This window comes from Schistocerca serialis, chromosome 4 (genome assembly GCF_023864345.2).
Source record: "Schistocerca serialis cubense isolate TAMUIC-IGC-003099 chromosome 4, iqSchSeri2.2, whole genome shotgun sequence".
Taxonomy (NCBI): Eukaryota; Metazoa; Arthropoda; class Insecta; order Orthoptera; family Acrididae; genus Schistocerca; species Schistocerca serialis.
This window is the reverse complement of record NC_064641.1, coordinates 349,675,752-349,693,585: the sequence shown is the minus strand read 5'-3', so window position 1 is coordinate 349,693,585 and position 17,834 is coordinate 349,675,752. Positions and strand designations below refer to the sequence as shown.

The window sequence follows — 17,834 nt, the reverse complement described above, 5'->3', positions numbered from 1 at the left end:
AATAACATCAAAATTATGCCTTTCTCACTTATTTGACCTTTTCTGCCCACGTCCTACTCCTAATCCATTACGTATGGAAATATTTGTATACATTTGTCTTGCATTCTGAGCGACAGTTTTGCACCTCGCAAATCGGTTCCGCATTAACGCATTAGAATTCTACCAAATTTCACTGCCGTACGATAATTACAGCCTACAGCTGACTTCTGTAACTGCGCTTCAGTTATAACCACCCGGTAGATGGGAAATACATTTCGTGATTTTCCAACTTGAAGAATAAAATGTAATCCAATATAAATCGACATCTGCAATGGAGATAGGACATCGTGTTGCGTACAATGAAGCATCAAATGCTACTCACGAAATGCAGCTGGTACTTCGTAGGCCTCTATGGTCACCCTTACGGAGCGTAGTTTATGTTTAACACTTATCTCCCGTAACGAAGTCCTGTCTCGACTGATGAAGAACGAGATTACTATGATCCTCCGAGATTAATTTTCATTGTGCTGCCAGGGTGTTACATTTTGACCATTCTGTCCTGTTGGATAAAAAAACAAGATTTAGGTAGTTTGTGCGTGTTGACCAGCTTTCAGCTAAACGGTAGACGAATGGCATTAAGACGAATGCAGCAATCTGAAAATGTTCAAACTCGCTCTAAACCAGATTTCACAATTTTAAAAAATGATTACCAAATCTGATGGCGGCTATCATGCGATGTCTACGTCACACAGAAAATAAGATGCCATTTATGTTGTTCGTAAGTGTCAATTTTGTTCACCCACCGGACGCTTGAAACAGACTATTTCGAAAACAATTTGTCTGCGTTATTCGTCATTGAAGTGTAATTTGCCCAAGAGATGTGAAATAATGGAGGACACGTATTATCGCAACCAGCCACTAAGACATTAATAATATTATTTATTATACAGGTGTTGTAGTGCATGTTGTAGCGTACTTACGTAGCAGTCCATTTGCGTTCTGTTTGTGCGGTTTACTGACGACTTCGTTGTATAGAGTGAGTAAATACGGAGCCATGGAACAAACGTCACTAAACAGGAAGTTACTGACTTAACGTGTATGAGGGCACGAAATAAAACGAGTAGACTGTTAATTGTTGAAGAGTGCTGAGTAGTGACTGCGCAGACATGCCGCTTCAGAGTGGCTGTCCCTCTCATCGTTTGTAACACGGCTCACAAGGTCGTCGTTACGTATTACCGAGAAGGTCACTCAGTGGAGTAATGGCGGAATTCCCAGGCGGATTCCTACGTACTGTCGGAAGCGCCACACATTCACGTCTACACGTAAATTGTTGTTTTAGTCTGCAGTCCGAATACTGGTTTGAAGCATTTCCTCATGCTATTCTGTTTGGTGCAACCCTGTTCATCTCCGAATAACTACAGCAACTAACGTCCTTCCGAATCTGCTTACTGAATTCATCTCTTGGTTTGTCTCTACAATTTTTACCCCTCCCCCCCCCCCCCCGGACACACACAGTTTCCTACAGTACTAAATTGGCGATCCCTTAATGTTTCAGTGTGTGTTCTGTCAACCGATCCATTCTTCTAGTCAGGTCGTGCAACAAATTTCTTGTCACCGAAATTCTGTTCAGTACCTCTTCATTAGTTACGCGATCTACCTATCTAATCTTCAGCATTCTTCTGTAGAACCACATCTCAAAAGCTTGTGTTCTCTTCCGGTTTAAACTGTTTTTTGTCCATGTTTCACTACGATACACGGCTGAAATCCATACAAATACTTTTAGAAAAGACTTGCTAACACTTAAATCTATATTCGATGTTAACAAATTTCTCTTCTTCAGAAACATTTTTCTTGCCATTGACAGTCTACCCTTGGTATCCTCTCTACTCCGGCCATCATCAGTTATTTTGAACACAAGTAACAAAATTCATCTACTACTTAAAGTGTCTCGTTTTCGTACTCTAATTCCCTCAGCATCACCTGATTCAATTCGTCTACATTTCATTATCTCTGTTTTTCTGTTTTTGATATTCATATTATAACCTCCTTTCAAGAAGCTGTCAATTCCGTTCAACTTCTCGTCCAGGTCCTTTCATGTCTCAGACAGAATTACAGTGTCTTTGGAAATCCTCAAAGCTTTTATTTCTTCTCCCTGAACTTTAATTCCTACTCCCACTTTTTCTTTGGTTTCCTATATTGCTTTCTCAGTGTACAGACTGTATAACATCGGGGACAGGCTGCAGCCCTGTCTCAATCCCTGCTCAACCATTGCTTCCCTTTAGTGCCCATCGACTCTTATAACTGCCGTCTGATTTCTGTGTAAGTTGTAAATTGCCTTTCTCTCCCTGTAGTTTACCCCTGCTCCATTGAGAATTTCATACAGTGTACTCCTGTCAACATTGTCAAAAGCATTTTCTCTGTCTACAAATACTACAAACGTAGGTTTTACTTTCCTCAACCTATCTTCTAAGATGAGTCGTAGGGTCAGTACTGCCTGACGTATTCCTACATTTATCTGGTATCCAAACCGATCTTCCACGAGGTCGGCTTCTACCAGTTTTTCCATTCTTCTATAAGGAAATTCTGTTAGTAGCTGAGGCTAGTTCCATAAAAAGGTGTACAAATAAAACTTGAACGAGAATGTCACATGGCTTAAACTAAGGCAGGAAACTGAACTTGCATTTATGGTGAGTATACAAAATATTGCAGAAGCATCTCACATAATATTCGTAGGTTATCCAAAGGGCTCAAAGCCAAGAGAAAGAAAGAATATACGTAAATGTTCGTTTGTTCAAAATAGTGTATCTCCGAAAGTTCTCCACTGATTGCTTTCAAATTCTGACAAACGTCGCATTCGTATATTCGTATGTAAATGCGTATGTAAATGTTCGTTTGTTCAACGCCAGACGCTTCGAAATCTTGACACAACGTTGCATGCGAATACGCGCCTGGTGTTATGTTGCTTTTTATTGAACAGGAATGCTGCATTTATGGGTTATCGACTTATGATTAGAATACTACTATAGAATCTGAATTTGCAGCAACAACAATGAGACTCATGATCATATGGATGGGAAACAGGATGGACAGAGGAGTGGGAGGAAAAGGACATGGAAAGCGGAAAGAACGAGATGAACAGGGAGAGGGGACTGGAGGAGAAACGGAGGAAGAAGGATAAGATGAACAGAGAGAGAAGGCGGAAGAGATGATGCAAAGAGAGAAGGGTAAGCTGAGGAGACGGGCAAAGAGAGGGGGGAAGAGGAGATTGACAGAGACAGGGAGGGAGAAGGAGATAAGGACGTACGTCCAATTCCCGTACATATTCTAAACATATGCTTTCTCTTTTCTTTCTCTTCGATTTAACCAGAATGAGCCACAGCAACGTGTTTCTGGAAACAGCTAGTAGTGAAAGAAAATTTTTTGCCAATGTAAGTCAACGTGACCGGTAAATTACATTTTAATTAACAACGGGCTTAACTCAACTTTAAATCACACAGTGTAAAGAATCTCGAGGCACAGCGGTTTGTCCCGAATAGCAGCTCGTACAGTCTACATATTACGTTCCCGACAGAACAAGTTGGTACGGCTCAGCTTCTCCATTCTGCCCGTGATTTCTGTAGATACTAAATAGCAGACGTAGTACCAAGCCCATCTTCCACAAAACCTGAGCGATGTTTATCTCAGGCACGCAAACTGACATATTAGCTGTTCACACATTCTCTCAAAGTTATATTCAGTTCCTGGAGTTGCCCATAGCATCCATGCCGTTGGATGAACATCTTCCGGTTAACGGTGGTCAACGACTCAGCGTGCTCTGAAGCGGGTCGCCGTTAAGTTAGCACGGCAGAGAGCGCCGACGCCTGGCGAGACGAAAAGAAGGCTGCAGCTTACCTGCTGGCAATGAAGATACATCGCGTTTTCAATGGACTGTCAGTGATGGTCTGCAGTACGTTAGTTCCACGGAAACGTTTAGCTCAAAAGTGACGCGGGGAGCATTTAGTTGCTAGGAAACCAAGTTTTTGACCTCGGCGTCATGCTTAAACTGTGACTACTTACAAGGGAACCTCCCCATCGCACCCCCCCCCCCCCCCTCAGATTTAGTTATAAGTTGGCACAGTGGATAGGCCTTGAAATAGTGAACACAGATCAATCGAGAAAACAGGAAGAAGTTGTGTGGAACTATGAAAAAAATAAGCAAAATATACAAACTGAGTAGTCCATGCGCAAGATATGCAACATAAAGGATAGTGCGAGCTCAGGAGCGCCGTGGTCCCGTGGTTAGCGTGAGCAGCTGCAAAACGAAAATTCCTTGGTTCAAGTCTTCCCTTGAGTGAAAGTTTAATTTTTTATTTTCAGACAATTATCAAAGTTCAGGCACTCACACATAATCAACTTAGATCTCTAAAACTCCAGGACATGTTCAGATGTGCTTCGACATATTGCAGGATTTGACGGTTTACACACGGAAAAATTTGAAATCGTTAAAAACATATATTTTGACAGAGCACAGGGAAAACTGTGCGACTGTGAAACTGTTGCATTCATTTGTTGCAGTTCATGTGACAAACTCTTATGTTTTTATCACTTTTTTGGGAGTGATTATCACATCCACAAGAAAACCTAAATCGGGCAAGGTAGAAGAACTTTTTACCCATTCGCAAAGTGTACAAGTTGGGTGGATCGACAACATATTCCTGTCATGTGACGCACATGCCGTCACCAGTGTCGTATAGAATATATCAGACATGTTTTCCTGTGGGGGAAACGGTTGACCTATGACCTTGCGATCAAATGGTTTCGGTTCCCATTGGAGAGGCACGTCCTTTCGTCTACTAATCGCACGGTTTTGCGGTGCGGTCGCAAAACACAGACACTAAACTTATTACAGTGAACAGAGACGTCAATGAACGAACGGAACGGACAGATCATAACTTTGCTAAAATAAACTTTTCACTCGAGAGAAGATTTGATACAAGGCTCCTTCGTTCCGCAGCCGCTCACGCTAACCACGGGACCACGGCGCTCCTGGGCTCACACAGTCCTTGATGTTGCCTATCTTGCCCATGGACTACTCAGTTTGTATATTTTGCTTATTTTTTTCATAGCTCCACACAACTTCTTCCTGTATTCTCGATTGATCTGTGTTCAGTTTTTCAAGGCCTATCCACTGTGCCAACTTATAAGTAAATCTGAGGGGGGTGTGATGGGGAGGTTCCCGTATTAGTATACCACACATTCACAAAATGGGACTCAATGGCAATGTCTACGTCTTTCAGCGTGACTAAAAATTTCTGTAATGGGATGTGGCAATGGGGAAAACCTCTCAGGGGGAGTTAGGCGGCGCGATTTACTGTGTGAGGAGTGTTCGACCATTGACCCTCCTACATTAGCTCAGGACATTCCACGCGGATCGCAGCTGTTGCCGAGGTCGATGGTGGTGTTGTACTCCGTATGGTCGATGATCATTTCTGACTTTTATGTAGTTGAATGTGACTCCAGGACAATGGACTTCGTTAGATGTAGTGAAGAAACGTCAACGCACTACACGCTACCATGAAAAAGAAACAGAGGAAATTTCTGTTTCCATAGGAAGCGTGCGCATTTTGCTGAAAGTATAACAGAAGATGGAAATGAAAGGTATGAGGGGCGTTCAATAAGTAATTCAACTTCTTTTTTCTCGGAAAATTTCGATTGAAAAAGGGCCGAATTTGTTGTGAGACATCAATGTAATATTCTCGATTCAGCTCCTATAGTGTTCTGAAGTTCCGATAGGTAGCGGCACTATACGTAGCCTTCAAAATGGCGTCTGTAACGAAGGCGCTTTCCAAGCAGAGAGGTGTCATTGAGTTTCTTTTCACTGAAACACAGGTCACAGCAGATATTCATAGGCGCTTCCAGAATGTCTACGAGACCTGGCAGTGAACAAAAGAACGGTGGACAGCTGGATGGTGCGTCTGCCATAATCGCTACAGGATCGAGCAAACCAGACGGCCCTCCCGCGTGCATGCAGGCTGCACAGAGTTCTGTAGATTCTTACTGTTTTCGCCTACATCTGTTTGTGTTTCACAGTTGAAAGCTGTCAAAAGCTGTGCTGGGTGTCAGGGATTTTCTTTAGTTCACTCGACTGTACGAGTGTCTTAGCAGTAAAGAATAAATGTATTAAAACTTCATGCATGATGCGACATTTCTCACTCATCTCATTGTTTATGACGTCATATCGCCTTAACTATGACAGGTAGGTGGTTCTCACTCCAACAGCGATTGCTACCTGGCAGTAAGGGATAAGTCTACGAAGTTTGGTTGAAATCGAAGGAGTGGAATATACAGACACGCGTACATATATCCACATTTGTAATATGTTTGGATGTTATATGACTATATGCGCTGCAGGTACGACGATTTTTTTACTGTGTGTGCCATTAAGGTTATACGTTTTTGCGGACGACAGGTGGATAACTGTGTCAGCGCTACCAACAGAAACGTCCAGTTGTGCAGCGAGGTGTTCGACTGTGATCCGTCGATCACCTAGAGTGTGTCCGAAAGCTCCAATAATGCACGAGTCACGAAACAGAGGCCAAGGTCAGCGTGGGGGATGTTTTCGTTTGTCTCTGAGGCAACTTCAGATAAACTGGTGGGTGTCTCGCAATGCAAAGTATGTAAGAAGTTACTAAACAATCATTCGGGACCGTTGAGTATGTTGTTACCTCATTCCATAAATACTTTGAAAAAGGACAAAGACTTAGTGGCTTTCTAACTTGAGGGCTAACACTGACTGAAAAAACTGTGGCTTGGTGGGTATTAAAAACCACATTATGGTGATTTGCAGCGTGGCACGAAGAGAGCTTAGTATGAGAGAAATCTTCTCGTTTCAGACATGTACGTTTTATATTAACAAACTACGGACAACGGACTTCGTGTGCGCTAAAATTCATTTGGATAGTTTAGAATGAATTGTTTTGGAAACTTAAAATGAATTCAGCGGACCGGCAGTACATATCCCGGAAAAAAGTTATTAAAATTGATTTAACTGGGTTCATATTTGTCTGAAATGCACTAAGGTTACAGAAAGTAGACTTGCAAAACCTTGCTGTTGTTGCAGTTGCAGTATAGTAGATATCTTCAGGTTCTTAAGTAGAAAGGACATCGATTTTCAGAGAAGGTTTGCTTCCTACAGAAAACATGTTTTAAAGGTGACCTGATGGTGGCTCCAATTGAGAATAGCCAATACTAGTCGAAATAGTGTGATGTTCATATCAAAATAAATAAATATACTCGAAATATGCCGCTAAGAAGAAAAAGGACAAATAAAATCCACAGTGTTCTCTTCTACGATCGCCCAAAAGGAATATACATTATATTAGGACTCGTCTTCCGATATCCGAGTTAAAAAATTACAAACCGTATTCATAACCGACGGTAAAAGCGTGCAGAATAAACAGCTGCAGGCCGCCGTGGCCGAGCGGTTCTAGGCGCTTCAATCCGGAACCGCTCGACAGCTACGGTCGCAGGTTCGAATCCCGCCTCGGGCATGGATGAGTGTGACGTCATTAGGCTAGGTAAGTTTAAATAGTTCTAAGTTCTAGGGGACTGATGGCCTCAGATATGTTAAGTTCCGTAATGCTCAGAGCCATTTGAACCATTTGAATAAACTGCTACGCAGTGTAGGAAGATAGCTTTAGACTGCTTGGGTTGAGTGTAGAATGGCTTGCATGGGAGTACAGAAACCTGCCCGTTCGGCCGATAACGTGCGGCACCCTGCTTGCATGGACAGGTTAAAAACGTAATGTGGACACCTCTCCCAGTATCCAGCTGAAATACGTCGTGCTAAGGTAAATATTGCTGTTAAATGTGACTGAAGAAGTCAATTCTTTGTATTATAGACTGTTATTCTCTTATTCCCCGACTCCTGCGGATGTTTGATGGAACGCTCGTGTTGCAGCGACGTCGGTGCGCTGGCGCACCTGCTCAAGAGCAGCCTGGGCAGCGGCATCCTGGCCATGCCGCTGGCCTTCCGCAACGCGGGGCTCGCCTTCGGGATGGTCGCGACGCTGGTCGTCGGCTACATCTGCACCTACTCCGTCCACATGCTGGTGAGTGCCGCTCTGCCGCTGCTCTCCTCTTCTCGCAGCTTTCCTCGGCTCCAGGAGGCGGCGTACTGCCACACGGAGGCGAAAGCAAAGCTACTAAACTCAATTTCCAAATGTTCCTCACTAGGCGAGGCGCAGCAGTGTGGACCTAGTTTAACTCTCACACCATTGATAAAATGAGTCCTCTAGATATTAACGTCACTGCTGTTCAGATACAACTGAAGTCGGTAAAATTAAACAAGACTCCACTGCCCGACGGAATCCTTGTCGGATACTACATTGCCAGTCCAATTAATGCAGCAATCAGTCAAAAGCCTGAATAACCACCTTTTTCAACGCTGACCGCTACGAGACGTGCAGGAAGGGAGTCAGTGAGGTTCTGGAAGGTACCGACACACATGTCGAGCCATACCGCCGTGGCCAGCTGCGCTAAGTTTCTCGTCTGAGGATCCATGGCGCGAGCGGCTCAGTATAGGTGACCTCATGGATTCTCGATTGGGTTAAAAAACTGGGAAGTCTGGTGGCTAGGGGAGTACGGTAAACTCATCCTGATGCCCTTCTAACCACGCGTGACACGTTACCTTGACCTGCTGCTAGATGCCATTGTGCAGAGGGAAAACAAACTGCATGTAGGTGTGGACGTGGTTCCCAACGACAGATACATACTTATGTTGACCTATCGTGCTTTCCAGAAAGCAAGATCACCCAGGGAATGCCACGAAAACATTTTCAAGACCATAACACTCCATCCTCCAGCTTGAGCCCGGTATCGACCACCTGTCCGATGGAGCATTAAACGTAATTCATCTGAAAAGTCTACGTGTCGTCACTCAGTGACATCCAGTTGCAGTATTGGCGTGCGAATTCCAGCTTTCGTCGCCAATGAACGCCAGATAGCATGGGTGCATGAACAAGGCACGTGCTGCGGAGTTCCATGCCCTGTGACGGTGGTAGTTCATTGGTTCATCTGAACCGTCAGTTGTTCAACAGCTGCACGGCCATTCTCCCGTACTCAAGCCCCATCTGTCGGCCGGTTTTCCACGCTAACCACGCTCAACCACGGCAGCATGGGAACTGTTTGCAACCTTAGCCGTTTCGGAAGTGCTACCACACTTGCCCCGAAAGCCAGTGATTTTCCCATTTTGCTCTTTACATAAATCGCTCCGTTTCTGCAATACGGCAGCGACCGCACGGTTATCAGTGTACCTCGGACACGCTTTCTATACCCTCTAGTGCCAGCGCTACACCTGCCGTCTGTAAGTGATCAGTAGATGTCGAACATAGGTGGTGGTCATATTAATGTGACCTGGCCTTGTTATAGTACAGACTGGTCAACACCCATTCTAACAATAATATACCGTATCTCAACTGAACCAAAACTGTGCCCAGTGAGCCGGCCGCGGTGGCCGTGCGGTTCTAGGCGCTGCAGTGCGGAACCGCGGGACTGCTACGGTCGCAGGTTCGAATTCTGCCTCGGACATGGATGTGTGTGACGTCCTTAGGTTAGTTAGGTTTAAGTAGTTCTCAGTTCTAGGGGACTGATGACCTTAGTGTTAAGTCCCATAGTGCTCACAGCCATTTGAACCATTTGTTTGTGCCCAGTGATTGGAAGAAACCATAGCTTATAAGCGTCTACAGCAAATGTAACGGAAGTGAGCCACAAAACTAGCGTCCAATCTTATCGTCGCCCATCTATTGTAGTTTCCTATTATCTGAACATAATGATGCATTTCGAACAGAATGACCTCTGTGCTAAAAAGGCTTCCCAAATATTGGCCATGAAACCCAACTTCCACTTTTCTCGTATGACGTGTCCTGAATCAAGCTCGTTACTGGGTGTTCCGAAAAGCATTGGGCTCGGTACCCCACATCATTTGTTCTAAAAGATGATCGTAATGTTCATGAAACAAAATTTTTCAGTCGACTGAGGTAGAAAGGACGCAGCATGTTAGCTCGTACAGAGAGTCATCGATAGATGTAGAACTAACATCAGATGTGCCCCAGAGAGTGTGTGGCGATTTATATCGCTCGTCCTTTGTGTTAATTACATAGGGTATGCTATTAAAAGTAACCTCAGACTTTCTGCAGGTTATATAGTTATCAGCAATGAAGTACTATCTGCTAAACTGCGGAAATAACGCGTCAACCTTTCGTAAGATTTCCAACTAGTGCAAAGATTGGCAACTTGATTTAAATATTCAGATATAAAAACTTGTGCACGTCACCGTTAGAGTCGGTCTACTCGTACAAATGGCTGGGTAGGGACATGAGCGGATAGGTAGAAACAGTACATTGAAAGGGTCTAGGAGGGAGAGAGCTTGTCTGATGACGTGATAGAGGAAGAAACAGAAGTCGATAGGGAAGAATAGGTGATCCAGCATTAGACACAGAATGTAGAAGACCTTTGGACAACTTAATCAAATGTTCCACCGAAATTTGTAAAATCAATGGAGGAAGCTGCAGCCAAACTACTGATCACGTTGGCGTCTAGAGTATTTGAGACTGGCGATATACATTCATATTTTAGGAAAAATATCACCCACACAATTCTGAAGATAGCAAAGCCGACAAGTATGAGAATTATCGCAGAATCAGCATAACAGCTCATGCATCGATGTTGCTGACAGCCGGCCAGTGTGGCCACGCTGTTAAAGGCGCTTCAGTCTGGAACCGCGCGACCGCTACGGTCGCAGGTTCGAATCCTGCCTCGGGCATGGATGTGTGTGATGTCCTTAGGTTAGTTAGGTTTAAGTAGTTCTAAGTTCTAGGGGACTGATGACCTCAGATGTTAAGTCCCATAGTGCTCAGAGCCATTTGAACCATTTTTTGTTGCTGACAAGAATAACACGCGGAATAAAGGAAAAGAAAATTGGGGATCTGTTAGGAGACAATCAGTTGGCTTTAGGGAAGGTGAGGACACAAGGCAGCAGGTTCTGACACTGCGGCTAATAATTTAAGCAATACTGAAGTAAAATCAAGACACCTTCATAGGAATTGTGAACCTGGAAAAAACCGTTTGACGGTGTAAATTGGAGCAAGATGTTCGAAATCCTGAGAATCAAGAGTTAACGATAAAGGTCGGAGAAGAACAGCGGAGTGCTCTAACTGAAAAGGGTGTAAGACAGAGATGTAGTCTTTCGCCCTTTCCTTCAAGCTATAGACAGAAGCTATGGCGGAAATAAAATAAATGTTCGAGAGCTGGGTTAACATTTTATGTGAAAGGATATCAATGTTAAAATACGCTGATGACAATGCTGTCCTGAATGAAAGTGAAGAACAATTACAGTCTAACGAGTACAGAATATGGATTAAAAGTAAATCGAAGAAAGACCAAAGTAATGAGAAAAGGTAGAAATGGGAACAGAGAGGATCCTAACATCAGAACTGGTGATCAAGAAGCAGATGAAGTTAAGGAATTCTGCTACGTAGGCAGCAAAATATCCCATGACGGACGGAGCGAGGAATATATAAAAAGCAGACCAGCACTGACAAAAAGGGCATCCCAGGCCAAAAGAAACCTACTAGTATCAATACATTAATCTGAGGAAGAAATTTCTGAGAATGTACGTTTGGAGCACATCATTGTATAGTACGGAAATGTGGACTGTGGAAAAACCGGAAGAGAAGATAATCGAAGCATTTGAGATCTGGTGCTACAGACGAGTGTTAAAAATCAGGTGAACTGATAAGGTAAGGAATGAAGGAGTTCTCCGCAGAATCGGCGAGGAAATGAATATATGGAGAACATTGATCAGAAGAAGGGAGAAGCTGAAAGGACATGTGTTAAGACTTTTGAGAATAGTCCCCATGCTACTAAAGGAAGCTTTAGAGGGTAAAAACTGTAGAGGAAGAAAGAAATGTGAATAAATTCAGCAAATAATTGAGGACGTAGGCTGCAAAAAGGGATATGAAATGGAACTATCTAATAACTTCAAACGTAGATGACACCGGTGGCAGACTTATGATGGAAAAGTGTATTCGGCCTCAGAAGGCTACTGCTTGCAAATCAGTTGTGCATTCCATCTTAGCATATTGCTCGAGTGTGTGGGACTCGTTCCAAATAGGAGAGAATATCACGGAAATGATGGGATACCTAAAATGGGAGACTCCCGAAGATACACGCAGTTATCTCGCAAAAGCCAACTTACGATGTTTCAAGAACCAGCATCAAGCGAAGGATTTAAATACATTCGTCAGCTCCCAACAAAGCACTCTCACCGCGACCGAGAAGATAAAATTAGGCTTATTAAGTGCACAAAGAACAATCTTTCTTCACGCAATGCACACCTTATTGGAACAGGAAGAGTCTCAAACGTATGTCGAAGTATTAAATACCCCCTTCCGTGCACTTTATACTGCTTTGCAGAGTATGTATGTTGACGTAGACGTAGACGGGAAGATAAAAAGTTTTCCGCCAGGTATAGAGATGAAGTTTTTTCAATGTTTTCAAGTGGAATTTTGTTTCACATTCGATTGCAACATACCGCGCAATAACGTAAGTCAGGGGCCAATTTTATTTGTGAAATAGTTTTATTCATTAAGTAGTTGCATGTGCCATTCAAATTTGCAAAAATCGAATGCCTTACTGCCATAAAAGATTTGCTTTAGGCAGTTAGTCACCGATTAAAATTCATCCAGAGTTGGTGAATCTTCGTATATCCATCTTCCGACAGGTCGAAGGACGCCATCGGTTACAATGTTTTTGTTTCAGTCTGGATGAGTCATTCAGCTGAATTTAAAAGTCGTGCTTTAATAGGTGTTGACTTCTTCGCAACTACCCACCATCTTCACGTGCCTCTAAGATGAACTGGGATTTCATGAGGATAACCGGATAACCTCCATAATACACCTCGATATAAGACGTAAATCAAATCGACGCCTGCGAAGATGAATTCCTACCTTCCTGTTTAGGATGTTGAAAGCACCAGCACGTCAACAAGTGTGCTGGTTGGCAGTACTGTTTGGAGTAGATGGATCAAATTTAAACTATACATCTTTGGGGCACGCGAGCTTAGCTTCTCATATACAGGATGTTCAAAAAAAGTGTCAAATAACTTGAGAGGTGGTAGTACTTATCGGAACAAGAAAAATAAATCCAACAAACATGGGTCCGGAAACTCGTTCTTTCCACGATACAGAAGTGTTTATAGGAAGGGTGCGCTACCCTTGTATGCGGATATTTTTCATATTAGCACAATCGTGGTATTGGCGCTCCGTCAAATGTGTCGGCAGGATATTATGATGTCTTACTCACAGTATTCTACCTACCTTTAGGTGGCCTGCAGTCAGATGTGTGGTTCAAGTCGTATCGTAGGCTACGTTAGTTTTCGTCGTGTTTGTGTGCGTCATTGTGCACTGCTGTCAACCCTGGGCACGTATCATGGTGTTTTACTTTCTTTCAAACGCGGATTCACTTCGTGTTTACTATGGTTCAAATGGCTCTGAGCACTATGCGACTTAACTTCTGAGGTCATCAGTCGCCTAGAACTTAGAACTAATTAAACCTAACTAACCTAAGGACATCACACACATCCATGCCCGAGGCTGGATTCGAACCTGCGACCGTACCGGTTGCTCGGTTCCAGAATGTAGCGCCTAGAACCGCACTGCCGCTCCGGCCGGCTACTATGGTTCCGCTGTTTGTACACACAGATGGTGTAGTACATTTACATTTTCTCTCTTCCACCTGTTGTTAGCAAGGGAAGCCTAGTAATCACAAGTGAAATGGTGGATATGATGTGCTGCGGTTTAACAAATGGACGTAGCCTGCGAGCCCGTGCCCTCTACGCCGAAAAATATCCACAGCACTGAGCACCCTCTGATAAGCTATTCGGCAGTCTTTTCCAGCGTCTGAAGGACACAAGTGCCCTTGCACCTCAGAAGACTGTCAGTGAAAGGCTCCGTACAGTCCTCACGCCTAAAGTGAAGGAGCGTGTTCGCTGGAAGAACCACCTGGGACTTGTGTGCGACGATTAGCAGCAGCGGAACGCGTGTCTCACTCTCTTATCTGGGAAGAGGGGGGGAGTGTACCTCATAAACAATTGCACAATTGCTGTACCCATATCATCTGCAACGCATTCAGGCCTTAAGACCACAGGATCATCACGTTCTGTCAATGGCTGTTGCAGAAGTGTGCGAAACATCCACTGTTCACACCCGAGATTTCATTTACCGACGAGGCAGGTTTCGGAATAGATGGTGTTACGAATTTACATAACCAGCATGTATGGGCAGATGTAAACCAGGAGCAAATCAGGAAAGAGGGCAGCACACTGATTCTCATTCAAAGTAAGGGCAGGCGATAGGTTAGTAGGGCCGAACGTGCTGCCACAATGGTTAACGGGGGCGCATAATCTGGACTTTGTCATTAATGTATTGCCTACCTTGCCGGAGGCTGTGCCACTGCAGCAAGGAATACAAATGTGGTTCATGCGTGATGGCGCACTACCACACTTGCGTCACAACGTGCGCGAACATCTGACGCTGACATTTCAGGACCGCTGGATTGGTCGAGGGGAGGGGCGGGGGGGGGGGGGGGGGGGGGAGGGGCATCCCCTGACCTGCTCGTTCCCCAAACCTCAATCTCCTAGAATTTTGGTTATTGGAATACTTGAATGAATTGGTCTCCGCCACGCCAATCAACGATGTGCGGACACTACAGGGTCGCATCTTCATGCCAGCAGGTACAACAACAACCTGGTGTACTTCAAAGGCAGCGTCATTCATTACGCCGGAGGGCAAAAGGGTGCATTGTCTTGAATGGACACCGCGTTGAACACCTCCGTAAACATAAGGCCGTTGCAGCATCTCTGAATATGGAAGTTAATAGGAATATAAAAAAAGGGAGGAAGGTTTATCTGTTTAGCAAGAGTAACAGAAGGCAGATTTCAGACTACCTAACAGATCGAAACGAAAATTTCTGTTCCGACACTGTCAATGTTGAGTGTTTATGGAAAAAGTCCAAGGCAATCGTAAAATGCGTTTTAGACAGGTACGTGCCGAGTAAAACTGTGAGGGACGGGAAAAACCCACCGTGGTCCAACAACAAAGGTAGGAAACTACCGCGAAAGCAAAGAGAGCTTCACTGCAAGTTTAAACGCAGCCAAAACCTCTCAGACAAACAGAAGCTAAACGATGTCAAAGTTAGCGTAAGGAGGGATATGCGTGAAGCGTTCAGTGAATTCGAAAGTAAAATTCTATGTACATACTTGACAGAAAATCCTAGGAAGTTCTGGTCTTACGTTAAATCAGTAAGTGGCTCGAAACAACATATCCAGACACTCCGGGATGATGATGGCATTGAAACAGAGGATGACACGCGTAAAGCTGAAATACTAAACACCTTTTTCCAAAGCTGTTTCACAGAGGAAGACCGCACTGCAGTTCCTTCTCTAAATCCTCGCACAAACGAAGAAATGGCTGACATCGAAATAAGTGTCCAAGGAATAGAAAAGCAACTGGAATCACTCAACAGAGGAAAGTCCACTGGACCCGACGGGATACCAATTCTATTCTACACAGAGTACGCGAAAAAACTTGTCCCCTTCTAACAGCCGTGTACCGCAAGTCTCTAGAGGAGCGGAAGGTTGCAAATGATTGGAAAAGAGCACAGGTAGTCCCAGTCTTCAAGAAGGGTCGTCGAGCAGATGCGCAAAACTATAGACCTATATCCCTGACATCGATCTATTGTAGAATTTTAGAACATGTTTTTTGCTTGAGTATCATGTCGTTTTTGGAAACCCAGAATCTACTCTGTAGGAATCAACATGGATTCCGGAAACAGCGATCGTGTGAGACCCAACTAGCTTTATTTGTTCATGAGACCCAGAAAATATTAGATACAGGCTCCCAGGTAGATGCTATTTTTCTTGACTTCCGGAAGGCGTTCGATACAGTTCCGCACTGTCGCCTGATAAACAAAGTAAGAGCCTACGGAATATCAGACCAGCTGTGTGGCTGGATTGAAGAATTTTTAGCAAACAGAACACATCATGATGTTATCAATGGAGAGACGTCTACAGACGTTAAAGTAACCTCTGGCGTGCCACAGGGGAGTGTTATGGGACCATTACTTTTCACAATATATATAAATGACCTAGTAGATAGTGTCGGAAGTTACAAGCGGCTTTTCGCGGATGATGCTGTAGTATACAGAGAAGTTGCATCATTAGAAAAATGTAGCGAAATGCAGGAAGATCTGCAGCGGATAGGCACTTGGTGCAGGGAGTGGCAACTGATCCTTAACATAGACAAATGTAATGTATTGCGAATATATAGAAAGAAGGATCCTTTATTGTATGATTACGTGATAGCGGAACAAACACTGGTAGCAGTTACTTCTGTATAATATCTGGGAGTATGCGTGCGGAACGATTTGAAGTGGAATGATCATATAAAATTAACTGTTGGTAAGGCGGGTACCAGGTTGAGATTCATTGGGAGAGTGCTTAGAAAATGTAGTCCATCAACAAAGGAGGTGGCTTGCAAAATACTCGTTCGACCTATACTTGAATATTGCTCATCAGTGTGGGATCCGTACCAGATCGGGTTGACGCAAGAGATAGAGAAGATCCAAAGAAGAGCGACGCGTTTCGTCACAGGGTTATTTGGTAAGCGTGATAGCGTTACGGAGATGTTTAGCAAACTCAAGTGGCAGACTCTGCAAGAGGGGCGCTCTGCATCGCGGTGTAGCTTGCTCGCCAGGTTTCGAGAGGGTGCGTTTCTGGATGAGATATCGAATATATTGCTTCCCCCTACTTATACTTCCCGAGGAGATCACGAATGTAAAATTAGAGAGATTCGAGCGCGCACGGAGGCTTTCAGACAGTCGTTCTTCCAGCGAACCATACGCGACTGGAACAGAAAAGGGAGGTAATGACAGTGGCACGTAAAGTGCCCTCCGCCGCATACCGTTGGGTGGCTTGCGGCGTATAAATGTAGATGTAGATGTAAAAACAGATGTTTATCCGGCCGTGCTGTTCTAGGCGCTACAGTCTGGAGCCGAGCCACCGCTACGGTCGCAGGTTCGAATCCTGTCTCGGGCATGGATGTGTGTGATGTGCTTAGATTAGTTAGGTTTAATTAGTTCTAAGTTCTAGGCGACTGATGACCTCAGAAGTTAAGTCGCATAGTGCTCAGAGCCATTTGAACACATGTTTATCGCAGAAAGTATGCATTTCCGGACTTATGTATGATTATGGGACTTATCTCAGAAAGTAAGCATTTCCGGATCCAGGTTTATTGGACATCTCAGAAAGTATGCATTTCCGGATTCATGATCATTTAACTTAATTTTCTTGTTTCGATGAGTACCACCACCTCTCAAAGTATTCGGAAGAAGAATTCATTTCAGTTATTTTTTATTCCCGTGTTTTTTGACAACAGGACTTTTCATTGTTGTTTTTGAACATCTTTTCAGTTACATATATTACAGAATTATGAACTGCCAAAGGCAGAATCAGTTGGTCACGGATTGTACAAATGGTAGAGGAATAAGTTAAAGTTGATATTATTCATCAGGTATTTGATACAGCAAGCTTGTATATCATCATTACAAAGCGAGAAGTGTGCGTGTGCTACAACTCACAGCCGCTCCCCCTACGGTCCTCGCTCTTACTGCAACAACTAGAAAGCGCTCTTTTACGATTAGACTAAAGCTGCTTCAGTATGCGCTGTTGTATTATTCAGTGCTACTCATGTTCCAAGCACAAAGGCGTTTATGAAAAGCCACCTCTATTCCCTTAATGCGTCAAGTACCTGCTACTAGCG

General features: G+C 44.0%; 1 protein-coding gene across 4 annotated transcripts in view; it reads left to right on the top strand.

Annotated features, from left to right (window-relative positions):
• Window positions 1-17,834, top strand: part of LOC126474124 (proton-coupled amino acid transporter-like protein CG1139) — a 228,735-nt gene that overhangs the window by 173,153 nt on the left and 37,748 nt on the right. For all 4 annotated transcript variants that reach the window (XM_050101557.1, XM_050101553.1, XM_050101556.1 and 1 more), the window contains one exon: window positions 7,919-8,069. In XM_050101557.1, coding sequence (XP_049957514.1) covers window positions 7,919-8,069 — 151 coding nt within the window. The remainder of the gene's footprint in view (window positions 1-7,918; window positions 8,070-17,834) is intronic.